The sequence below is a fragment of the Lithobates pipiens genome, unplaced genomic scaffold, assembly GCF_037356315.1.
Source record: "Lithobates pipiens isolate NorthernLeopardFrog02 unplaced genomic scaffold, aLitPip1_a1.2 Scaffold_16, whole genome shotgun sequence".
In the NCBI taxonomy this organism is placed as follows: Eukaryota; Metazoa; Chordata; class Amphibia; order Anura; family Ranidae; genus Lithobates; species Lithobates pipiens.
The window spans coordinates 580,457,888-580,485,409 of NW_027507748.1; the positions used below are offsets into that span (position 1 = coordinate 580,457,888).

Genomic DNA, 27,522 nt, shown 5'->3' on the forward strand with positions numbered 1-27,522 from the left:
AGTCACAAGGTAAAGCTGAACATCACCCAGCAATGATACTAGGCAGGCCTCTGTTTTAAATAGGCCACTAGGCGGCAGAATATGCGGGCGCACCCATGCGTGCCGTATACCTGCACATGAGCGTGCACATTCTCAGTCTGCCAAGTCTGGTTATATATCTGTGCTTGTGAAAATAGGTTCCTGCCAGTTTGTTACCACAACACATATAACCATCAATTATTCTGTGAGGCTTTTGATTATGAGTCATTTTGAACGGCAAGCCAACACATCTACAGCACACACCATTATGCGTGTTGTGATAGAAAAAAAAAAAAACGAGAGCACAAATGATTTTTCCTTTGCTGGGGCCTAATATAAATGAATCGCTCATGGTAATATAGTGCACCATAATGTATGGTAACATGTTGTGGCACATGCCTTATTAAAACAGGTTATGGAAATCAAAATATTACTTTTTTTTTGCTGATCTTGTCCCTTTTACTTATTTGTCAAAGGTGCTTTGGAAATTTACTAGTTTCGTTTCCATGTTATCATTATGGCAATATCCATTTTTTTTCTAATGGTTTCTAACTTCCTAACAAGTGGCAGTTAATGTCCCCTGCTGAACAAGCTGTGGGGATCCACTCTAATAGAAAACAACTGCAGCATTACACAGCTGTTCACAACCCGTGTGGGTCCCATATTCCCACGTACAAAGTGACATTAATTGTCACTGGTCGCGGGTTAGTAATGACAACTCATGAGAAATACCTAGAGCAGAAATGCCATTGTTTTTAGACAGCTGGCCCCAGAGAGGATAAGCCATACTAATAAGGTGAATTAGTCATATTAAAAATCTAATCGGGAGCTCCATTTCTGAGGCTGACTGTACAAGTGCAGACCTCTTAACAATTTTATAAAAGGTCTATCCATCATTTAACTGGCTGCTGTAAAACTGAATCTGTCACCTTTTTTTTTTTTTTAAATAACCAATTTTAAACTTGTTAACTTATCTTACAAATGCTCCCTGTCTTGTCTGTTCCCCAGTAAACTTCCCTACTACCCCTCCCTAACTGCAGCCCTGGGAAAATGAATGCAGCTCAGTGCTATTCACCTTTCCAATTAGGGTTGCCAACCGTCCATAAATATATGGACCCAGTGGGTCGCAGTGCTTGGGGGGGTTGAACAGTGATGTCACTGGCGCCTTTTATGAATTAGAAGGAGGACTGAAAGGGGAGCCAAAAGCAGGAGCGCCACTGGCACAAGGAGTCAGGATGGGCCAGACTGACAGCGGGAGGAGTTAGTGATGGACTATAACACTGGAGTGACTGGACTGGACTCGTAACCTGCCAGTCCATTTTATGAAGCCAGTCAAACAATATGGACATGCTATGGAAAATGGGGGCCAAGCCTTTTAGACCTGAGAAGTGACTGTGAAAGGTATGTAAATCACTGAGTGTGCCAGTGTAAATGTTTTAACAGAGTTTATTTTAAATGAAGAACAATCTCTAGTGATTAAGTCATGAGGTACCTTCCAGCTCTGCACTGGTAGTCTGTGACCATTGGGAGCCTGGGAGGATGAAGAGCAGTGAGTGAGCGGGGCCATGCTATTGGTTCCCTGTAATATGCCTGCAGTCTCTGACCGTCTCTTGTACCATGTCAATGTATCAGTCTCCAGTGACCATTTCCTGTGCTACAGTATGTCTGCAGTCTCTGACCATTTCCGGTAGTATGCTTGCAGTCTCTGACCATCTCTTATACCATATCTGCAGTCTCTGACCATCTCCTGTAGTATATCTGCAGTCTCTGATCATCTGTATTATATCCGCAGTCTCCGACCATCTCTTGTAGTATATCTGCAGTCTCCGACCATCCCATGTAGTATGTCTGCAATCTCTGTGGAATCTGACTTAAGGGGGAGCTTTGTGGACTCTGACGCAAGGGGGCTGTGGTGACCAGAGACCCTCTTACATCAAAGTTTATTTTTACACCAGAAACCGCAGCAGATCTCCCTTACATCAGAGTCCACAGTGTTTCCTTTTACGCTAGGTTCCACAAAGTTCCCCCTTACACTGTAAAGGGGAACTCTGTGCTGGATTATATTAGCCGACCTTCTTGTAAATGCAGAAATATGTGGCTTGTCTTTTGTTATATCTTAAACACATTGCTTAATAGTACTAGCTACATGTTTGTAGTTTAAAAATTAATATGTACATTGTTTTGCATGGAAAACTGTCATTTTATGTACTTTTTTTTGAGGCATCAGTAAATCAAAATGGCTCCGTCAGTAACGTTCGCGAGTTGTCATAAAAAAAAAAATTGGTACTGTCAGTAAATTTTTGGAGCCCTGTCTGTAAATTTCACTTAAGGAGGTGGCACACGGAGAGCAACTCTAATAATAATTGGACTGTGAGGTGACATTACTAGCCAGCTTGTTGGCCCTCCTCCAAAGAGTCCTCCCCCGATCGCTTACACAGGCTGCGGTGCCCCTCAAAGTTGAGAGCACACCCGGACGCCTTGAATCCTCCTTCAGTTACTGCACCTCAGACCAGCCGGTTCCGAGACTCGGGAACAGATGGATCCTTACCCCAGACCCTGCGGGTCTAATGGGGCTAGCCAAACCGACCATGTCCGGAGCGGCACACACTCCCGTGACCAGGACCCTTCCCAGGGCCACCCCAGTCCAGATCCAGGTACAGGCAGCTATGGCCTCAGGAACGAACCCGGAACACGTGACTTCAACATCTTAAGTACCCTTCCCCAGACTCCTCAGTGGGGCCAGACGCACCCACTGATTGGCTCTGGGGAATGCAGATACCTAAAGCGTCCAACCAGGCCTGGTTCTGGGCCTGTCATGTGCACCTAACTGTACACATGACCAGGCAGAACTCTAACACAGCCCAGCCAAACTGATGCCAAAGTTAAACCTACACAATCAGCCCTCAGAACCCCTTTACTGTTCTGAGGAAAAGACTAAATTTGTACATGAATGACACTTTGTCCAAAGTGTCGCTGTTATATTAGTATAGTGCTTTTGAAAGCCGAATGTCATCAAGACCTGCTACTTGTATGGATTTCCAAACATATTAAACAGGGATATTTTATGGAAGAAGAAATGATGGCTGCACACCAGCACGGGACTGTTCTATGAATTTTTCCACCAAGTGTCCAAGGACAGACAGCACAACAATACAGAGAACACAAAGCAGCTGTTGACGCGTTTCACATAATTCAGTGCTTACTCATAACCGGTTGTGAGTAGACCAGTCCTGCGGTGGTGTGCAGCCATTTATAATTTCTTCTTTCAGTGTGTATGGTGGCGAGTACCTGCATGGGAGGACTGTCAGAAGGTTGCTAGTTACGCACCTGGAGCATTGCCTTCTATTAGGGTTCTTTCATGGCTTAGGAAATCAACAAAAGAATAATGCAAAATATATTTTCATGTATAAGTATATGGCATATTTAGAAGTATATTCTAACACACAATGACCACTCTGTCATAAATTCCTGCAACTGTGTCAGAGTTGCTGTAGGCCTATTGGTAGCCTCTCTGACCAGTTTCCTCCTGGCTCTTTCATCCAGTTTGGAGCATTGTCCTGATCCAGGGAGGGTCGATGTTGTACTAAATACCTTCCATTTTCTAACAATAGACTTCACTGTGCTTATAGGCATTAATAAAGCCTTTACATTTTTTTTTGCATCCATCTCCTGACTTCTGCCTGTCCACAACTTGTTTCCAGTGATCTTTTGACAGTGCCTTGCCATCCATAGTTGAAAGTTTGCTTCAGTTGCAATACCAGGGACTGAAATGCTCCAGGAAAGCTCTTTTCATGCTGAGCTAATCAAAATGACCACGCTTTTAGGAGGAGATCCTTTTTCAGTGATAGTTTCAGATTTTTTATTTATTTTTTTACTTTTTTTCCTGACATGTTGATGTTATATATCTTTCAATTGGATGTTATAAGTTACACTTGAGTAAATACAGATGGGTACAAAAAAACCTGTATTATTTCAGGGTGCAAAACAACAAAATGTTAAGAGGTCAAATCGATTCAAAACTTCAGCAAATCGATTTTTTTTTTTCCAGCAGGACCACGCCGGTCCTGAGGTGCTGCGGACAGGAGTTTTTAGGTGAGGCCGCGGCTTCGGCCTAGTCAACGAGGCTGGACGCTGCAGCCTCGCCTAAAAACTCCTGCCCGCAGCTCCTCAGGACTGGAGCGGTGTCCATCAAAATTTTTTTAAAAAATCTCGATTCAAATTGTGAATCAAGTTTTGTTTTTGTTTTTTTAATTGCAGATTTTTTTGTGAGAAAATCACCCAGCTCTACCCCCAGCATCGTCACCATGCTGTTACTCATAGTTTCTATCCACTATTTATGATCTGGCGCTGGTAGGATCACTGACAGCCAATCACACTGATTGCACGTGGTCAGGAAGCCCAGGATTAAGATCCCCTTAAAAGGGCCAGCTCCCAACAGCAGAAAGGGGTTAAAAGAGCTTATATTTAAAAAAAAAAAAAAAAAAAAAAAAAAAAGTGGGTTGGATGGCAATATAAAAAAGAAACCGAATACATATTTTTCAGATCTAAAAGGAAATGAACATGGAGAGATGTTAGGATGAGTTAATCCACATATTACAAACAATTTCATACAGTACATTTATATGGTTAAGCGGTGCACACTTTATATTTATATATAAATTTAAAGTATATTGGGTTGCACCATATTATATATATATATATATATATATATATATATATATTTTTTTTTTTTTTTTTGAAGCTGTGATCCATAAGGTTCCTTCTTCAGGAACAAGTCTTGAAGCGATGAGAAAATAAAAGTTGAATCTTTTCTGCATATTAAAAAATCTTAGAATAGAATAGCTAACTGGTTGATACAGAAAGATAACCATTACTGTTCTTCAATGGAATGTTTATGATAAAACTGCCAGGAGGGGACTGTCCCCTCAAGGTCACTACATGAGTGGTATACTTTTTACTGCATTATCTCTCCTTTTCCTCATTGACTCAGGCTTCATAGTTTCAATGCGAGTAGTACATAAATGAAAGACAGATGTGAGTTAAGCAAAACACCAAGGAGTAGATGAACCCTCACAAGTTTCAAGTGATTGGAATGCAGCACAGTGTAAGCTGGTACTCTGCTACACAGCTTTCATGTAGACATTAAAATGTCAGAATCAGAACGTATTTCTTCTTTGAAGTTTGTATTGATACACCTTCTTACTGTATGGATGCGATTCTCTCCTACACATTCTCAAGCTTCGTTCCAGGAAAGATCTCGCACTGGTCTGAGAAGTGTTCCATTACTGGTACAGGGATGGAAGTATTCAGTCAATGTGCAAACGGTTTAAAGCTGGACCCAAGGCTAACAGCTAAATATCCAGCTGAAATAAATTATTATAATTGGTTTTACCTGTCAACCCTGTGATCCTGGAACCCCTGGCAGATAGCAAAACCAGGATAGTGACCTCAAGTTTCTCCACTGCAGCTAAGCAAAACAGCTTGGTCTACGGTCCTACTGATCACAATAAAGACCATGTAGAAATCATCACTTCGCTTTTCTTTGCTTAGAAAATTCCAGGTTGACACTGTTGTACAATGCAGTAGTCAAAGATTACATTTTTTTTTTTTTTTTTTTTCAAATAACAATTTTTTATTTATTTTTCGTGGTCGTAAAACAGAGATATTAGTACAGGCATACAGCCAAAGCAGTAAGGCTCCCAAAATTTGGAGGGCCCATTGCAAAGAAACAGCACAAAATAACATAGTATAAGGTGGTACAGCCAAAACAGGCAGTTCGACCAGGGGTGCAGAGCGGGATGAGAGACACAGAGAGTCAAACATCCGTATAGGAAACCACAAAGTCACCCAGGGTCTACTGCTTAGCTCATATGCCACACGGAAAACAGGACAGGGACCATCAATAGCATACGCAAAAAAGGTGGAAGAGAGAAGAAGGGAGAGAAACAAGGAAGAAGAAACTGAAAAAGAAAAGGAACTAGAGCGCTAGCAGTCTACATCACCACACCCATACCGGTTCGCCATCAATCCTCCAGCAGCCGCCATCTCCCCCAGACCAGGTCATGTTCCTCAAGCCTATCCCTCATTCTGGCAGTCATCTTCTCCATGAGCTCAACATCTTTGATCCTGGCGTATAAGGCCTCCCTAGATGGGGGCACTGGGCTTTTCCAGTGTAAGGCTATCAAACAACGGGCCGCTGTCAGGACATGTCTGAGGAGCTTCCGGCTAGACCTGGCCAGTGTGGGTTGGGACAAGCCTAGTAAAAATAATTTAGGGGAGTGGGGTACTGGAACGTCAAATAAGCGCTGGAGCAGCCTTCGGATCATTAGCCAGTACGGGGCGATCAAGGGACAGGCCCAGTAAATGTGGAACAGGGAGCCCCGCTCCTTCAGGCATCGCCAGCAGCGGTCTGAGGTGGAGGGGTATATTTTGTGGAGTATGTCCGGGGTCTGATATCAGAAAAAAATAATTTTGTAGGAGTTCTCCTTGTACAACGTGCACAAAGAGGACTTGGCCGCCTGGCCCCACACCCCCTGCCAAGTCTCGAGGGAGAGCTCCTCACCCAACTCCCTCTCACCCAACCCCCAGCGTCTCATATAGGAATGTTTGCCCCTCGTTTGGAAATGGTATGTGTTAAGAATGCGATAGATGTCCGAGATCAAGCCTCTGCGATGTCTGCCTTCCAGAATTATCTGTTCAAAAGGAGAGGGCGGGGAGAGACGTAGGTGAGGGGCTTTAGACTGCACAAAATGTCGAATTTGTAAGTAGCTGTAGAACATTTGTCTGGGGAGGTCGTGCTTGTCCTGGAGCTCCGAGAAGGACAAAAGCTTTCTTGTTCTGGGGTCTACCAGGTGCCCTAGGTGAAACAGGTCGCGTGAAGCCCAGGGCCAGGACATCTGATGAGTCAGGCCAGCCGGCAGGAGCGGGTTACACAGAAAGGATGGCAGTGGGGAGAACTCCGAATGGAGACTGTGCTCGCGGGAGAGCTTCCGCCAGAGCAGACGGAGCTGAGCCATCGGCCCTAGAAGCCGACCCGAATCTATCTCAACACTCGCACCCCAGAGAAAACTGTTCGGATGTACCGGGGCTAACCAGATTTTTTCGATCTCCGACCACCTATTAAACGATCTCTGTGGGAACCAGGAGGCTATGGCCCGCAGCTGAGTGGCTGGTAGTAACGAACCAAATCAGGAAACGCCAGGCCGCCGTCTAAGCGTGAGGCCGTCATAACAGAGCTCGGGACTCGGTGTTTCTTGTAGTTCCAAACAAATTTCAACAGGTCCCTCTGGAGTGCGCGTAACTGAGCATATGGGACCGGGATTGGCAATGTCTGAAACAAGTATAGGAGCTTGGGGAGGACCACCATCTTAATGGACGTAATCCGTCCCAGGAGAGAGATATGGTGGGTCTTCCATTTACGAATCAGATCCCTAATCGCCCGATAGAGGGGGGGGAAGTTGGCTTGGTACAGGGTATGAAATGACGGTGTAAGGAAGACCCCTAAATATTTAAGGGAGGAGCTTTCCCATTTATATGGGAACGCGGAACGTATGTGGGTCGTCTCAGCCGTAGCCATGTTTAGTGGGAGGGCCACCGATTTGGAAGAGTTAATTTTATAGCCCGAGAGCCCTCCATAGCGGTCGAGCTCTGAATGGAGATTGGGTAGTGAGATCCTAGGCTGAGTCAGGGTAAGGATAATGTCATCTGTGAAAAGCGAAATCTTGAATTCCCTACCCCTGACTGGGATCCCTCGGACATCAGGGTTACTTCTAATGGCAGCCGCCAGAGGCTCCACGCACAGGGCAAAAAGAAGAGGAGAAAGCGGACAGCCCTGGCGGGTGCCATTAGCGATAGAGAAGGTGGAAGATGTGGCGAAGGGGGTCCTAACTTGTGAGGAGGGTGTGGTGTAGAGGTGTTGTACCGCGCGCAGAAATGGGCCCCGAAAGCCCATACGGTGCAACGTGGCCTCCATGAAGGGCCAACTGAGGCGGTCAAACGCCTTCTCGGCGTCTAAACTTAATACCAGAGACGCCACGTTGTCTCTGTTCGCCACGTCGATAAGATCAATGATCTTCCTGGTGTTGTCCCCCACCTGTCGCAAGGGGACAAAGCCCACTTGATCCTTATGTATTAGGGAAGGGAGGATCGTGTTTAGGTGGTTTGCGAGGAGCTTCGTGAAGATTTTAAGGTCAGCATTCAGCAGAGCTATAAGCCGGTAGCTAGCGCAAGAGGTCGGGTCTTTGTCTGGCTTGGGAATGAGGGAAATAAATGAACCCAGCATGTCGGTCGGGACCGGGGTTTGGTGGAGAAAGGAGTTGAAAATTTTGGTCATATGTGGGCTCAGAAGGGGTAAGAACGTCTTGTAATACTCGTAGGGGAGCCCGTCCGGTCCCGAGAAAAGATTAAATTTTTAATAATCTAAGCCATGTATCCAATATTCTATAAGCAATTAAGTGTGATATGCCCAGCTGCCAATAGTAAGTTTCCCTTAAAGTGTTTCCAAAAAATAGATAAAAAATGTTCCTGTATTTAAGACATGATAAACTGCATCCTGACCTTGCATGTAATCCTGTTATTTCTGTTATATGTGTAAAGCTGCTCCCCTCCCTGTTGAGAGGGAAGGAGCAGCTGCAGGGGAATAGTCATTCATTCAATCCAACACGTGACCAGCGCAGCCAATCAGCACACAAGATCAAAGTGTAAAGCTTCCCCTCCCACTGGAGTCTCTGCTCCAAAGAGAATCACAGAAACTGTGCTTAAAAAAAAAAAAAAAGGTATTTAGCATTGTAATAAAAAGTGCCATTACCATTGCCATAAAAGAGAAGGTATAATGGCAGTTTAAGGCTGAGATTTGACAACTAATTTAATCTAACATACATGGCAGGCAAGGGTATCAAAGCCTAATTGAACCTTCAGGTTAAAATCAGCTAAATACATTGAGATGCATCAAAAACAAAAAAGGGTGCCATCTTAGGTTTATTTTCTTTAGAAAGAATCCAAATCTCCCTGCAAAGGTCCAACCCCCCATGTTGAGTCAGATCTATAGCTCTGCAATCAGCAAAAAACATGCTCCTTACTGATTGAAGAACTCTTGTTCTAACACACAACAATGTGTTCCAGACCTTTGCAGAGACCACGGCTTCAACACAAAGCAAGGGTTCTGCTCTGCAGAATGCCGATTGTGAATAACCTTTTCAACTAAGGATGTGACTGCTTTCTAATGCAAACTTTTTACTAACTGTTAAAACCATCAGTCACTACACTTACTACTAGACTCAAACTACTCCCTTGGTCTCAGATTCAGCTCTTTCCTAGTTCTCCCACCTATCACAGCCCTCCATCAGGGACACCTGTAACTCTGTCTCCTCTCCATTTCCTTTTTCTGTAGGGGCCCCCCCCAAGGCTCTGTTCTTGGGCCCCTTCTATCTACACTTCTCTTGGTCACTTGGATAACCTCCCCAACACTATCTCCATGCAGGTGACACCCAAATCTCTCGCTCTACTCCTCACCTCAGGCCTTCAGTCTCCTCTCGCATTACTGACATCAGAGTGGATGATGCCCCACTTTCTTAAACCAAATTATCTCTAAAACCAAGCTTGTAATATATTTGTGCCCCCCCTCCCCCAGTGCCCTCTATGATCATTTGTACTACTTGCCCCCGCTACCCTATTAGATTGTAAGCTCTTGTGAGCAGAGCCCACTTAACCCCCTTGTATTTTGTATTACTTCATATATTGTAAAGCACACTTTTTGCACCATATAGATCCTGTATATTAATAATAATAATATGAGCTGTGAGACTTTGCATCCCTGTTGCATTTATCAAATTCAAATCCAACTGAACTTTCCATTTTAAATCTATTTGTATTAACTAGACAATTAAAGGGGCTGTAAAGGCTAAAAGTTTTTACTTTTGCATGAAGATTAAAAAAAAAAAAAAATTTATATATATATATATATATAAACACCTTTACAACGCTGTACAATTTTGAAGCCATCGGTTATGAAAGCATTAAACTTGGTCCCATCACTCCAGAATACAGTCCCAGTAGTCACCTTCTTTTTTAGCAGAGTCCTGGCAGATTCTAGGCAGGCTTGTTTGTGCATGTGTTTTAAGAGAGTCTTCCTTCCTGGATGACACCCATGCATGCCATTCCTCTTCAGTGTACACTGTATTGTGTCATGGGAAACAATCACCCCAGTTTGGCTTTCTACTTCTTTAGCTAATCGCAGTGAACTTGCATGGCAATTTTCTTCAATCCTTCTTATCAGAAGAAGCTCCTGTCGAGGTGTTAACTTCCGTAGACAGCCTGGACATCTGTGAGATGATTGCAGTTTCATCCTTATTAAATTTTTGTATCACGTTTGCTACAGTATTCTGACTGACAAGTAAAGCTTCGCTAATCTTCTTGTAGCCTTCACCTTTCTCGTGTAAATAAATTATTTTCTCTTTCTCAGGCCTTGTGACATGTGGTGCCATTGCTGACAGCATGAAATTGGAAGGGGTTTTTCTTTGTAAAAAGGTAAATTAAATATCACTTAAACAAACATGTCTCAGTAGCGGCTGGTGCTCACTTTTTTTGGGGGGGGGGGGGGCACAACACTCACAATCCCCCCCCCCCCACGCGGGAGATAGACAGGTCATCAAAAACAGCAACCCTCCCCCCCACGAGAGACACAGACTTTGGCGATCATTAACCCCTCCCCCCCTCCTTGCGGGAGACGGATGGAGAGTCATTCAAAACAGCAACCACCCACGGGAGACGCAGATGGCGGCGATCATGTAGAGCCCAGCCCAGTGGCGGTCACCCAAGAGGCTGCCTTACCTTGAGGGAGGCAGGGAGAAGGTAGAGCCGGGCTGCTCCAGCGAACACACAGGAGACATGTGTCCTGAGACACGATTGGCCAGGGAGTCCTAAGACTCCCTGGCCAATAGGGGCTTCTTGATTGGCCAGGAGGAGAATGAGGAAGAATAGCAAATATTCATTCGCTAATGTCACAGACCTGGGTGGGCTCGTAGCACATTGCTCTGCACCCCGAGCCCACCCCATTTTAAAGCCTATAAGAGCCTCTGCCTCTAATCAGGTGCTTCAAGAAAACATTGGATATGCATACACCTAGCACCCTGAAAGAGGCCGGATGCATGGATAGTGGGTGGCGGCCATCATATGCGCCCTAATGGATGTCTATATACTTACCTGCTCTGTGCAATGAAATTGCACAGAGTGGTCGCAAATCTATGCTTCGAGTCCCCTGCAGATGTTCCTGGCTCCTCCCTGCTGTCCAGTGCCCCCATGGGAAGCGGCTTCAGTGACACAGGCATTTGTTTTTTTAACCCTTTTATGCCCAGTTCCTCTCCTACACACTTTCTATCTCCATGCTGCCTAATGTGACCTGTATACCAACCCTTCCACCTCCTTTCTCCTGCACATCAGAACCCCTTCATCGCAATGAAGGCACTATATTTGATCAGTATATTAGCCCCTTCACTTCCTCTCTGTATGACTTGTACATTAAAGCGATTATAAAAAGGCAAAATGTTTTTTTTTTTTTTTGTTTACCTTAAATGCATGCTCTGCATTAAAGAGGAGTTCTGCCTGGGTAAAAAAAAAAAAAGTATTTGTAGCTGCTGACTTTTAATATAAGGACACTTACCTGTCCTGTGGCTGTGCCACCTGTCTTTGGACTTTAGGATTAAACTTTTGGGATTCTAAATACCAATAATGTAAAAACAGAAACAATGATCTAAGTCTTTTCTGTTTAGGACAGAGATGCAGAAAACACTGAAATTTGTATATAAACTAGGGGACTGATTTATTCACATGTGCATGAAACTTGGGCCCGATTTACAGTAGTGGAAAGTGGGGTCACATAAACCGGTATTTTTACAAACTTACATTTTAGTAACGCAGATCCTGTGTGTTCAATTCTGATTACAAATTAAAAATAGGACTAGTCTTTAAGTGGTTGGAGATAACTTGCTGTCAAATTCGAAATGAGCAATGTAACCAAAATATTAATATTTGTATGTCATTTATTAATCATTATAAAGGTCTCAAATTTGTACAGCACTTTGGATAGCAATAGAAGGCCACAACTTCAGTACAAAGCAGCTGCTTCTGGACTTCAGTATAAGGATTTATGATCCTACTATCAAATACAGAAGCAAGTTTTAGTATTAAAGTTGTGCTTTCAAGGTGAAGTACATAGTACAAGTATACATGGCATACTCTACATTGGTCCTCAAAATTATAATACACAATTTCAGTTTGTTAAAAAAGAAATGCCTCCCTTTGATCCATGCATCATGCGTCTTAAGCTGGCCACACATATGACATTATTATTTTACAATCTTCTTTTGTGTTTACCAAGAGCTATGTAGTCCAATTGTAATGCATGTGGCCATCTTTAACCTGTGTGCTGTGGATATAAAAATCCAAATATCCCTAGATGAGCAAATAAATTTCTAACTGTTCAAATGGGTAAGGCAGTATGTGAATAATCTCCCATGAAGCTGAGAGGGATGGAGATAGTGTGAACTATTTTCTGTCCATTATATAAATTTACAATGCCATTTCCAATAATAAATCACATTTATAACTAATTGTGGCCCTCAGTAAACTAATTTACTGAGTGACAGCAAGAATGTAAAGCATGAATTTGTTTGTAATCTCTACAATAAAAATTGCAACTTGACACAATGATCATTTTTAAACGTTAGGGCTGTCATATGTACTTCATCTATGCTGTCACCATCAGCAGGATAGGAAACCAATTACACACTGTTCCCACATACCAGTAGCCAAATGTAAAGTTGGATACATAAAATAAAGATTTTAACAAGAAGGCAAACATTTGTAATGCACTTCAATGCAATGAGTTATTGCCTCTTGCTGCTGTGGTAGACATCAGTGCCACTGCTCTAAACCATAGGAATATAAACAGTCAAAGGGTAGGAACTGGGAACTATACAGGAGGTCCCAATAAGATGGAATGGATATGTCCTGGAACAGATGAAGTTGCTATCGGAGAAGTGACCACTTGATTTGCTCTTTTGCAGACTGCAGAACCTAAAAAAAAAAAAAAAAAAAAAAAAAAAAAAAAAAAGGGAACAGATAATATTAATACACAAAGTCAACATGGACACGGTACCCAGATATTCATTAACTGACCTTTTTTTTTTTTTTGTTTCATTTGCATATAGTCTGTATTTCTCCAAGTAGACCAATAAATATACACAGGTTAAAATGTTACTAAACCCACATTCTAAAAAAAAAAAAAACCCATCTATAAATTGTGTAGTACATGCCGTTTACTCACTCAGTCACTATGAGATTAGTTTTTTGTATTCTGCAAAAAAACTGGTTGATCCTGCTGCTCTCTATCTCCTCCTTTTGTTCATGTCCCCAATTCAGCTAAGGACTTGGCAGCTGTGGTGGCAACTCTGCACATGCTTAGTTTTCAGTGAGTTTCTATGCTGAGCATTTCCACCCCATCACATCTGAGCAGCACAGTGGTAAATTACAGCCCACTCCCTCGCTTCTCCTCCATGCCCTCTAACCAGCAAAACACAATGGGGGGGGGGTATTACATGTAGATTAATAGAGGCTTCACCTCTAAATTATTGTACACGCACAGGCTTGGCGGGGCATGACATAACCTGTGTCTGGCAAAAAAATATATATCTGCCCACACCATGTTATTTCCACAAAATAATAAAGATTTGATTTCAAGAACATATTTGTATCATAATCACTTTTAAGCCCTAGCCTAGTTGGCATATGTACTCTTGTCCTGAATGTACACAATCACGCTAGTCTATATAATAAATAATAAAAAAATAAAAAAAAAAACACACACCAAAATTTGCTACAAGAAGCTGTCTAGATGTATGGTGGCATTGCAGTTTTTTCTTCTTTTTTAAAACAATTAGGTTTGGTTTCCTTTACTCCAAATATTTTATTGAGCCCCATTTCAAAGCCCAGGTCAATCAATGTATACCTTTGGGAATGTTAGAATCCAAGCAGACACAATACTGATCACACATGCAAATAAAAAAAATGTAAACTGTTGCCATTGCCAGCCAATGATAATGGAAAGGCATCACTAAATGCCAAACTGTCATTCTTACATATCAGACACCACTTACATATTTACTTGCGTAAGGGTGAGGGATGTGAGCTTCTTGTAGCACATTTAAATCCCTACCCCACTCTTCCCGAAAACACAGTAAGTAATGTCATCATGGAAGTCTGATGTACTGGAGTTAGGGATGCTTACCTGAGAGACAGTTTGTTCTGTGAGAGGAACATCATCACCCTAAAAATAGAATTAGAAAATGACTTCATATGCTACAATAATAGTACCAGGAATACAATTTTAAAACCATTCCACCAAACACTCAGACGGCACCCCAAGCACCCCCTTCATCCCCCGCTATGCCTTTCTCCATATTAACCTCCAGACTTCCAGACACCCCACCGATCTTTGCTCTGCTACAGTGCCAATGACAACTCTTCCATCATTTGGTAGCTCTGCAGGTGGCTCTGCCAGTAGCTGGGCACAGATCCCTATGAGAGCACAGCAAACAGTGTAACAGCATGCTAATGGGGGTTCATAAATCTGCCTTCTCAGCAGGCCGTTCACTGTGAGCTGTGTGGAGGGCCCATGGGACAGATGCTAGTAAGAGAAACAGCATATGGTGATACGGCACTTAACCACTTCACCACTGGCAAATCTAACGGCACGCTCAAAAGCGCATCCAACAGTTCCTATATTACTCAACAAAGAGTTCTTTACAAGAGTAAAAGGCTTTTACTACTAATGTACACAATCTACAATGATATTTATTTAAAATGGCTCCCTGAATGACGTAGGGCAACAATGTGTTCAGGCCAATGTCCTCAATGTAATCTTGAAGAGTATGGTGGGAAAAATATTAGGACATTTCCAGGTAAAGTATCAGAAATGGGCACTGCTAGTAAAACTAGATTCTGTGTAGCTTTCTTCTTTGACATGCTGAGAAAGAGTGACAAAGTATCCTTTTGCTAAAAAATAATCTATATACATCACTTACATATTTGCCCTGTAACCTATTTTTCATGAACTTAATCCCTACTGTGTTTTTCTGCCTCCTTGTAATGTTCTCCTTTAGATCCAAAACCTCTCCTTTTACACCTCACTTCCATTTATGGAATAAGCAGTACACGTTGGTGGGGGGTCCTCATATTCTCCAGTTTAGCTCTGGAGCCAGCAAGAGAAGTTGGCTACGTTCATGAATACAGTCGGACTATGGAGAATGAACAGAAACTCTCTAACAGGAAGTTGGATCTCAGTAGTAAAAATAAATATTTAAGATTTGGAGGAGGTTGCGCAAAATGGAAGTTATTATTTCTTCTTTTTTTTTTTTTTTTTGACGAACACAGACTAAAAAAAAAAAAAAAAAAAAAAAAAAATGTAAAACCAGTTTTGTCTCTCTAAGCTCTGTGGTATCTAAAGGTAATCCTAAAAAACAGTTAATACTTGCAACAGGCTTGGGAAAGAAGGAGTTTGAAACCAGTTCAAAAATCTGATTCTTTATTGCTTTCAACAATCAGTGCATATGCAAGTCTTCTTTAGACTCAGTTCACACATGTCCGGCCGATGCTTCAGCACAATTTTTAAAAGGAGTCCAGTGCAAATTTTTACTTGAAATTGCACCTGAACTGGATTGAAATCTGCACAGAACTCTTTAAAAAACTCTTAAAAAAACTAAACAAAAAAAAAACGCACCGCGGCCAGCAGATATGTGAACCAGCTCCATAAGAAGTTGGTTCAAAACGCATTCAAATTGCATATATGTGAACCCAGTCTAACAGTCTGTGCAAACTCATGAGACGGGAATGAGTGTTTTGTTAATATATTGCACCAAATTCATGAAGCATTTGCAATACTTTTGGTTCCGACAGCGACTTTTGCACCAATTCAGGTTGTTATAAAATGAGCCACTTTTACCTTGTGTCACATCTATTGTGCCAAATGTCAAAGTGGAGCTAATTAAGACCAACTCTTTTGGTCTACAGAGAGAAAACTTGGCTCAGACAGATTTTACGAAAGTCTTTCTCATGCATTCTTAAAGTAGCGCAGCATGAGCCAAATCCAAGTACAAGTTCTAGACAGGTGTATGAATTTAGTGCATTCATGCATTCTAAAAGTTGTGAAGAAAGCGCTAAATTCATACACCCGTCTAGAATTTGTACTTGGATTTGGCTCATGCTGCACCACTTTAAGAATGCATGAGAGACACTTTCACAAAATCTGCCTGTGCCAGTCTTTATGAACTCCAGGCAATGTCTATTCCAGTGTTTCTCAACTCCAGTCCTCAAGGCGCACCAACAGGTCATGTTTTCAGGTTTTCCATTATTTTGCAAAGGTGATTTAATCAGTTTCACTGCCTTAGCAATTACCACAGCCATTTCATCTGCAGGAAATCCTGAAAACATGACCTGTTGGGGCTCTTGAGGACTGGAGTTGAGAAACACTGGTCTATTCTATACAAGTTAAGCATTTAATATAGAACAACCATTTTGATTCTGCCTCATGTATCTAGTGCAGTGTAGAGTAAGACAGGGTGAACACCAGCATTTTTTGCTCTACAAAGTTCTTGTTTTATACACTGTTTCAACATACCCTCAGTGCAACACGATGAACCACTTGCTGGGGGTCACTCTCCAAAATGACTCTGTACAGAGAGAAAAAGAAAGACTGATTAACAGCAACCAAATCCTTCCAGACAAAGAAGAGTTAAAGAGAGCCTCTTCTTACATTCCATTATAGCTGAAGCACGGAAGCTCAATCTGCAGAAGTCTATGATGGAATCAATCCTAATGATGTCATTACACGGCTACATAGCAGCACTTATGCTGTAATGACATTGTTAGGAGCTGTTCTCCTTGTAGAGTCTCTATGGTGGTAACGGCTGCTCTCTCACAATTCAAACAAAAACAAGCACAGACGGAAAATGTACAACTTCCAGATTAACACTTCTATTTACAATCACAGGAGGATTTTACTGTCTTCATTTGTGAATGTGAATTGCTTGGATGTTCATGTTGGATGTTTAACTACTAAGCTGCTGGCAGTTATTTTGGCAGAAAACATTCCGGCTTTTTAAGAGACAAGAAATCAATGCAGTATTTTATGTTAAAGACTTTATAACCTGGAAAGTAGAAGTGAAAAGCAGTTTTGGTTTAGATGGCATAATACCAAACTAGAAACAGCAGCACTATGGGGTACGGCAATACTCCATAGATTTCCTTATTGATGACACTCAACGCTTAGTTGAAAGCACAGATGTCACTGAATATTAGCTGTCACACATGAAAAGTCAGGACAGACATCAAGACGTCGCTTACCCTCCATCTATAATTTCATCAGCTGCAAGGAACAGCCCTTCCATGTTCTCCAGGAGTGTTCGTTTCTCTACGTTTTTTCTATCAAAATAAAAAATAAAAAATATATTTGACTTCAGGCCAATAAAAACAAATATTTCACAATTAAAACAGAACTCCAGCCATACAACTAAGGGAATGTTTTTCCCTTCAAAAAGTATTTTTCACATCTTAATTTAAACTCAACATTCTGGTCATTCAGATGTCCCTCCCATATTTTCTATATGGATGTAGAATGAGGGAAGAGTAAAGATAGCGATGGTGCGTCATGGACCCAGAGATCTCCTAAGACCACAGTGGCAACACCATGTTTGGGGGGATTTTAATGTGCAGAGCAACGCAAAGGAGTACGATTTATGCATGACAAAAAATATTCAGCCCCACTCTGTAGCATCCCAGGACTCCTTTGAAACTAAAGTCAAGAGAAGGGAGAGCCTTTGCAGGAAAATAGAGTGTCTGCATACCCTTTTGTACCAAATACCTACCAGACACAGGATGCTTGTCGATCCCATCTCATTAGTCTGAGGGGACCAGTATGCCGGTCTCTGATCACAATAATTCTAACAAAGTTCCCCACCAGCACTGAAAGTCCACGGAACATGCATAAACTAAAAGTAAACATGGTAGGTGATGTCCTGTTTTAACCCTGTGCTGTGATTGGAACTTGACATTAAAAACTCTTCTCAGTTCTAAATCTTATATTTAATATAATTCACAATGCTGCTTCTTTAAAGGGGTTATTCCACCAAAACGAATAATGCAGTTTGTGGAAATGATATAGCGCAAACCTCCTAACAGTCTCTCATCTCTATGGGACTTTTGCGATTCTCTGCTATTCGTTCTCCAGACCTGTACATCTGCCATAATGGGGCAGACCTCTTCTTAGAAACATCCAGCCACAGGTGTCCACAAGAGATACAGGAACACAGTTAGCAACTACTACTTTGAGGCGATAACCCTCTACATTGTCACAATTCCTAAAATAGGTCTTAAAATAGCTAAACACATATTTAAACGATCCATCATGCTCATCTAGGCTAGGAAATGGCAAGTGGGAGCAAGCACCTGCAAAAACAGTCTTTGTGTTTATATGAGGATATGTGTAAACTGTGAGTATATGTCTCTAACTACATAAATACAGCCAACAACGCATGTATGATATAATGGAAATTGGTGTCACCAAAAGGAAGCACAGGACAAAAATGTTTTGGTTACATGGCAAATATCTTATCACATACCTGAGCATCTGACTTAATGAATCGAAAAGGCAATTCAGAACAGCCATCAACATGAGCTGTATGGGAGATGAAAAGAAATGCAGGATGTGAGATTACACCAGCAGCCATCAACTTAACATGCAGATCAGACAATTGACTACAAAATGGAAAGGGAGACCACTCTAGCAAACGACAAGCATTATTTTCAGAAAAGCTAGTATGATTTAACTAAAACTGAACTGTCAAATGGCTCATTACCAGCCACACAGATCGTGGAAATTGTCACTGTCACAGGACTAAATCACGATTCAAGTGCAACTTCCCTCTCATGCTGCACTGCGTGTGCTGCTGCACAGGATTAAGAGGTAGAGCAGTGACAGAACCAAAAACAGTGACCTGAAAAGTAGCTAAGGTCTGTCTGGAAAACAAAACAAAAAAAAAAAAAAAAAAAAAAAGAAGACTGAGATACCCCTGCTCTGTGTTATAAAGCCACAAATTATACATTTTTTTTTTTTTTTAAATAGAGATCATAATTAAAAAAATGACATGCAAACCATAGCAATGGTTATGTAATCGTACATAATGGCAACACTGAACAAAAGCAATGATAAGCAATGGGGAATAAATATATTCAGCTGCCCACTTCTTCACTGTCACCATGGATATTAAGCTTAATCGTAATTTAAAAAACAAACACACACATTACAGGTGTGTGTATATGTAAATTATATATATATATATATATATATATATATATATATATATATATATATATATATATATATATATATATATATATATATATATACATACATATATACACACACACACCACTTCACTGCCAGTCACATTTACACAGTAATCAATGCATTTTTAATCGCACTGATCGCTGTATAAATGTAAATGGTCCCAAAATAGCGCCAAAAGTGTCCGATCTGTCCAGCATGTCGCAGACATGATAAGAATCACTGATCGCCGCCATTACTAGTAAAAAAAAAAAAAAAAAAAAAAAAAAAATGTATAAAAATGCCATAAAACTATTCCCTATTTTGTAGACGCTATAACTTTTGTGCAAACCAAACAATTACTGCAATTTTTTTTTTACCCAAAATATGTTTCGGCCTAAACTGAGGGAAAAAATAGTTATATATATATATATAATTTTTTTTTAAATTGTCGCAATTGTTTGTTTAAAAGCTGCAGAGGTGATCAAATACCACCAAAAGAAAGCTATTTGTGGAGAAAAAAAGGACGTCAATTTTTAATCCGGGGCTTAAGTGGTTCATAAACCAAGACCCAATATACCTTTTCCAAGACAGGATTTTAGCTGCTGCAGAGATATCAAGCTACAATCTAGAACAGCAGTAGGGTAATTTCTTGTAACATAAATCTATATTTAATGCAGTGTGAATGTAGGCCACAGAGTTCAAAATTAAGTGCTATTCAGAATCATTTACTGAACTATATCAGGTTGAACAAACAATTTAAAGTGACCCTAAAACCAATAAGTCATAATGGCTTATGCAAGATGACTTAATAGTTATTTGAAAGCCATTAGAGAGGTTCAGGGGTGTCAGTATTTACCTCTACCAAAACCAGTTAATGGCTGAGTTCAATCACTTAAATGCTATTCCTCTTTTTCAATATCCTAATTTAATGAGAGCAGGAAGAGGAAAAATTACACACAAAGACAACATTTAGTGCAAAATCTACGGAATTCATGAAACCCATACTTAGATGTTTTACACGAACTCACTGCTTTATGGCAGTCTGATAATCTGTGACCCTTTTCAGGATGGGGATAGTCCGAAAACACAATAGGTGCCTTAATGACACAAAGAGGTTATAGACCTCTATGACTAAGGCCCCCGGTGGGCGTAGTGAAATATATCAGAGGGGCATGAGTAGATCCAGGCTGAGGCTGTTCACATTCTTCTTCTCCACCTGTTGAGCTAGTAGTGTGCTGCGTCTCATCCCCTCATGCTCCACGGCTTTCTGGATTGAGCACAAGACAGTTTTACGCCCTTACATTGCTGTGAGATACTGGAATTATTTACCAGCAGAGCACCTGGAGCGGCACTATAAGTAGTTACAAGGCTTTCCTCTTGTACCTGATGCTCTTGCTTTTTGGCAACCCTTTGGTGTCCTCACATACAAAGCAGGGCTATTCATCCTGCACTGTACTTGATGACATCAGAGTGCCTGCTACTGCCAGGAGCACCCTCCAGAAGAGACTGCCGGATGGGCAAGTCAAACTGAGCATATCGAGCATACTGGAGACATATGACGGTAACGTGAAAAGTGAACGTCATAGTGATCTGTACATAGGATAGCTAAAATTATATTCTAATGTAAGTTTTGCCTGGGCTCTCATTTAATCTCCCGAGTTTCCCTACTAGCCGTTAAGACCACCAATCAGAATAAAGCTCAAGTATCGGGATACAAAAATGGGATCTTTCAATGCGGACATGTTTTTGAAGGCACATGTTCCAAAAATGTAATTTACTTATTTGCTCCAGTACAGTCAGTCAATGGCCCAGAACTAGTCCAATATTAAAAGTAGTAAATTACCACCACATATTAAAATTATTATTAAATCCCCCAGGTGATCCATGAGTTAACTCCATGCACATGGTTCCATTCCTATCTGTGGCTCAGGTTCTGATCTAGCAAGGAAACAATTAACAAAATCAGGGCCGACTGACAGCACAAGTCACTGGCAGAAGGCACATACTGGAGAGTAGCGCCACCATTTGGCACAGGAGGGGACTGGGACCACTCCACTCACCACAGAAGCATTATTAAAAGATAATTCAAAGCTGTATTAGCTTTGTGATCCATCAGATGGTGTTGTGTATGTTTACAAGCAACTGGCAGATAAAATCACACAGCCCTTCTGGCACTGAAGGATCTTTTACACTTGTGAATGAACATTCAGCACTGGCAGGGGCTGTGTGATCTATTTAGTGGCTGCTTGTAAACAAACAGAAGCACCAGCAGATGGACCACACAGGTATTTGACTATCTGCATCTTACCAAGCGTTTTAGTGCAGCGCAAAATAAATTATTTTTTTTTTTTAAATTTCAATTTTTGCAGGTAGGGCAGCCCACTGAAATTAATGGGTTGCCTTAAACGCATCATGAAAAATGGGGTGTGCAGTGTCACACCTTCATAGTTGTGAAACAGTGAATGGATCCCAAGTCAGAAAGCATAGAGATTGCCAAGGTGCAGAGAGAATAGGAAAAGAGAGTGTATCTGTTGTGAACATTGAAGATAAAGTTCCTATAGCTACAGAGGTGATTGAAGGCTTGTTGTTTTTAAGTGCTTTTACTTCTTAATGTGAATAGTCTGTGCACAGGCTCACTTTAAGAGAATAGAAATATGAACTCAGTCTTCTGCCTTTCCTTTAAACAGGCTAAAAGTGCACTTACAGACAGGGATACGCTATGTGTAGAGCTCAAAACTGGATGGACAAAGAAATGAATCCAACAGCAAGTAAAACAACTTCCAAATATTAATTTAATCTGTGTATTTAGCAGTTTTCCTAATATTCAGTTTTGATTTACTTGTATTGCAAAGCATGCATAGACTAAACAAAAAGCAGGGGCTCAGCCATACTGGGATAGTTAAATGAATGATAACCTAATGTCAAGACATGCAACAAAATCATAGGTAGTTCATTTTCACATTTAAAAAAAAAAAAAAATAGAATTTGCTTTATTCCTTACAAAAAAATAAATAAAAAAAAAATAATAAAATAAAAAAATAAAAAAAAAGCAAAGAACGTAACTCATTACACAAAGTGATATGTAAAGATGAGGAAAAAAAATAAAAGGATTTACAAGCAGAATACACTGTTTTAATTACCTCATTCTCATGAGAACTTCCAATAACATAGAAGTACAGGTCAATGCTGCTCTTATATACCACAGTCAGACCCTCAAGAAGAGCTATTTCACCTGCAGAGACAAGAAGAGAATGACAAATCCAATCTATGGCAATTCACAAGAGACCATCTAAACCGCAGATAGCATTGTATTGAAAAATTATTTTACAAAAAAGGACGAATAGTCCTGCTTTTCACAAATATCGGGTACTTCCAAAGACTGTGAAAAAAAGTAGCTGAAAAAACAGCGACTAGTAAACTCTGCGCCACTAAAACTAAAAGATTTAACCAATACTCAGTGAATCAAATAAAATAAAACACTGGATAGCTGCTCCCTAAAAAAAAACAAGAAAAACAACTTGTCGTGCTAAGAATATACTGATGGTAGGGGCGCTTAAACAAATATAAGTAACAATCAAAAAATGTGAAACTTTGATGATCATATAACATCTAAAGTGATAAACACCATATCACAACACTACAATAAACAAAAAAAACAAAAAATTACAATCAAAATATATAATAAGAACAGTAATAAATGAATGAAGTGCCCAATTGGGTGGTGACACCCAAAAAAGAAAACAAAAAACAACTTATATAGATATAAATCCAAAGTCCAAAGCAGTGATTTTTTTTCAGTGAAAACTCCTTCTGAATCCATAAATCAGAAAAAAACTGGAATCTTCTATAACGTAATGACACGTCCCTTCACCAAAAACTTATGGACATAGAAAAAACACCCCACTTGTGAAGATAAAGATGTCTTCTTACCAGATGCTGTTGACTACTTTAATTAAAAAGATAGTCAAATAGGCTTATGCAGGTTGATTCCCTGCTCACATGGAATAGAGTGGACCTCCTATGGACAGAAGCTTCTCCTCATAGACTCAGAAAGGTCATACAAAAAAAGCCAAACAAAAATCCATAGCGCGACACCGTTTAATAAAAATACATTTTAAAAAACATAAGGCCAAATGGCTGCTTACATATGCCCGTATCCGACCTGGCACTGCTTGCTTGAAACAAACTTTTCGTAATGAATACGTAGTTCCTCGTGGTGTAGGGCGTGCGTTCCACCAAGGAGCAGCCGATGACCAAGGACGACCGGAACTATACGTAAACGAACGTGACTGGATACCGCCTCGACGTACGTTTCGTTTGACACGTCATCAGGAAGCGTACCCAGTCACAAAGTCAGCGTTCTTTATGGTGTCTCGATCAATCCATAGACCAATCGAGAGACACTTAATTTAATGCGCAGCCTCAGTCCCACTTAAGGCTAACAACAATTGAACCATGTATTGTTGTTAGCCTTAAGTGGGACTGAGGCTGCGCATTAAATTAAGTGTCTCTCGATTGGTCTATGGATTGATCGAGACACCATAAAGAACGCTGACTTTGTGACTGGGTACGCTTCCTGATGACGTGTCAAACGAAACGTACGTCGAGGCGGTATCCAGTCACGTTCGTTTAAGTATAGTTCCGGTCGTCCTTGGTCATCGGCTGCTCCTTGGTGGAACGCACGCCCTACACCACGAGGAACTACGTATTCATTACGAAAAGTTTGTTTCAAGCAAGCAGCCCCAGTGCAAGGTCGGGCACCGGCATATGTAAGCAGCCATTTGGCCTTATGTTTTTTAAAATTTATTTTTATTATTAAACGGTGTCACGCTATGGATTTTTGTTTGGCTTTTTTTGTATGACCTTTCTGAGTCTATGAGGAGAAGCTGCTGTCCATACAAGGTCCACTCTATTCCATGTGAGCAGGGAATCAACCTGCATAAGCCTATTTGACTATCTTTTTAATTAAATAGTCAACAGCATCTGGTAAGAAGACATCTTTATCTTCACAAGTGGGGTGTTTTTTCTATGTCCATAAGTTTTTGGTGAAGGGACGTGTCATTACGTTATAGAAGATTCCAGTTTTTTTCTGATTTATGGATTCAGAAGGAGTTTTCACTGAAAAAAAAAAAAATCACTGCTTTGGACTTTGGATTTATATCTATATAAGTTGTTTTTTTGTTTTCTTTTTTGGGTGTCACCACCCAATTGGGCACTTCATTCATTTATTACTGTTCTTATTATATATTTTGATTGTAAATTTTTTTTTTTTTTTTGTTTATTGTAGTGTTGTGATATGGTGTTTATCACTTTAGATGTTATATGATCATCAAAGTTTCACATTTTTTGATTGTTACTTACCGTATATTTGTTTAAGCGCCCCTACCATCAGTATATACTTCCAAAGACTGCAGCTGGTGAATCGGACAGAGAGGAAGCATGAAAGAGCAGTAAGAGAAGGTGGGAAAAATAGAACCCGATACTTCCTCTTAACTGGCAAAAGGCATGGGTTTACTTTAAACTAGGGTTGCACTGATACCGATATCTGTGGCGATACCAAGCATTTGCATGAGTATCGGTACTCGTTAGTTCTTTCAGCTGTCTGTGGGATTCCCCCACTAACAGCTAAAATGTAAGCAAAAAAAAAAAAAAAAAAAGCTGCCAATTAACAGTTAAGCGCTTACAGACCGGAAGATTTGGCTACTTAATGACCAGGCCATTTGTTTGCGATACGGCACTGCGTCACTTCACTTTAACTGACAATTGGGGGGTCGTGCGACATTATACCCAAACAGAGTTGACATCCTTTCTTATGGTGGTAATCACCTCTGCATTTTTTATTTTTTGCGCTATAAACAAAAAAAGAGCGACGATTTTGAAAAAAAAAATTAAAAAATTTTTACTTTTTGCTATAATAAATATCCTCACAAAAATGTTTTTTAAAAAGACGTTTCTTCATCAGTTTAGGCAGATATACATATATCTATCTATTTGAGGGGGAGGGGCCATTAGCGTATAATGATTGGTTTGTGCAAAAGTTATAGCGTTGACAAACTATGGGAAAGATTTATGGCATTTTTATTATTTATTTATTTTACTACTACGACATTGTAGCCGACAGATCGGACACTTTTGACACATTTTCCGGACCACTGACATTTATACAACGATCGGAACTATAAAAATGCACCGATTACTGTGTAAATGTCACTGGTAGGGAAGGAGTTAAATATGTTCTCTAGTTAGTGTTTCTAACTGTATGGGGATTGGACTGACTGGGGGAGGAGACATATCGTTGTTCCTACTTACTAGGAACAAAAGATCTCTCGTCTCCCCTGATAGAACATGGATTTGTGCGTTTACACACACAAATCACCATTCTAGCTCGTGATCACAAAATCGCGGGTGACCGGCTGCGATCGCACCCGCCGGCCACATAAATCGGGTCCCCTGCTGTGCTGTGGGCGTGACTCCAGTGGCTCTTAAAGGAGCAGAAGTACCTGTTCGGCGATTAGCGGCAACGTGCCACTTTGCTGACGTATACTGGTGTGAGACAGTCAGCAAGTGATTAAAGAGCAAGCCCGCCGCATCCTCAACAACCGATGACTGATTCAGCTGTCAATGATAATCCCCTGTTGACAGCTGAAGAAGTGGAAACAAAGGTAAAGTATAAATATATATATATATATATATATATATATATATATATATATATATATATATATATATATATATATATATATATATATATATATATATGGGGATCTGAAATGAGTGGAAGCTCTGCTGATTTTATCATCCAATCATGTGGAAGCTAAAATGCTATTTTCCTTGCATGTCCCCCTCAAATCTAGAGGGACTTTACTTTCAACTGCACATGCAGTGCAAAGTGGATTTTTTAGTAAATAACCCCCATTGTATCTATCCGTTTATTCTTCTGCAGATCAAAGGGACGACATTCGATCAGCAGATGAAGTCAGTTTAAAGCGACCTATCAAGTAAAACCTTTTTTATTTATTTTTTATTAACTGTTCCTTTGTTTACCCCCTAATTGACCCTCAATTTACTCTAATCAGCCCAAATTAACTCCTTATTCTGCTCAATTTAATTATTATGTTTCTGCTGATTTATTTTTTTGTTCGCTTCTATTTCATAAACTATTAACAATTAAAACTTTTTGTGTTTGCTTTGTCCATTAAAGTGATTCTGCAGCTTTAAAAATAAATAAATAAATATTAAAAGCCAGCAGCTACAAATATTGCAGCTGCTGACTTTTAATAAATTCACACTTACCTGTCCCAGGGTCCAGCAATGTCTGCGGCAGATGACGAGCGATCGCTCATCTCTCTGCTGCCCCCGCCGCCATCCTCTGTCAGGGAATCGGGAAGTGAAGCATTGCGGCATCACTGCCCAGTTCCCTACTGCGCATGCGCGAGTCGCGCTGCGCATCTCTGCTGGTCCCCGCTGTGTCCTGGGAACTGTGTGTTTCCCAGAACACAACGGGGGGGGCGCGGGGCATCTTTGGCGGTCTGCGGGGGTCTTGTTCCGGAAGTGTGTGCAGATACCTGGATTATCCAGGTAACTGCACCCCCCCCTCCCCCCTGAAAGGTGCCGATTGTGGCACCGGAGGGGGGGGGGGGGGATCAGATGAGTGGAACTTCCACTTCAGGGTGGAGGACCGCTTTAATATTTTCAATGCTTTGTACCATTGCTGGCAGCTGACGTGTAAACAAAACAGTTGCCGCAGGTATCAGCAATTAGTATTGGCGAGTACTGTAGAGGGAAAATAAATTTAAAAAAATAAAAACACTGCCCACCTCTTGCATTTCTAGCTTTTTTGATCATGTAAAATCCAAACAGACCAAAAAATTAAGCCAATGGGAAGTGGAGCCAAGACTTCTACTTGGAGATCTCACAAATCGATTCATGTCCACACAAATTAGAATCGAATCAATATTCTGATTCAATCTATCAAACACTGATGTATTTGTGGCCAATCGGGTGAAGAATAAATGAAATGAAGAGTAAATGATCATAGGTATTGGAAAATTCGATTTGTGTTCAGTGTGACTTAGGTTTATAAGCAAACATTCTTTGTTCAAAATAACTCCCCCCCCCCCCCCCCCCCA

At 40.8% G+C, this 27,522-nt stretch overlaps 1 protein-coding gene across 1 annotated transcript in view; it reads right to left on the reverse strand.

Annotated features, from left to right (window-relative positions):
• Nucleotides 1-12,035: 12,035 nt before the first annotated feature.
• Nucleotides 12,036-27,522, reverse strand: part of COPZ1 (coat protein complex I subunit zeta 1) — a 31,215-nt gene continuing 15,728 nt past the window's right edge. The window contains exons 4-9 of the mRNA XM_077483789.1: nucleotides 22,534-22,625; nucleotides 18,687-18,742; nucleotides 17,413-17,490; nucleotides 16,688-16,739; nucleotides 14,300-14,338; nucleotides 12,036-13,089 (exon numbers count right to left, since the gene is read on the reverse strand). Coding sequence (XP_077339915.1) covers nucleotides 13,042-13,089; nucleotides 14,300-14,338; nucleotides 16,688-16,739; nucleotides 17,413-17,490; nucleotides 18,687-18,742; nucleotides 22,534-22,625 — 365 coding nt within the window. The 3' untranslated portion in view covers nucleotides 12,036-13,041. The remainder of the gene's footprint in view (nucleotides 13,090-14,299; nucleotides 14,339-16,687; nucleotides 16,740-17,412; nucleotides 17,491-18,686; nucleotides 18,743-22,533; nucleotides 22,626-27,522) is intronic.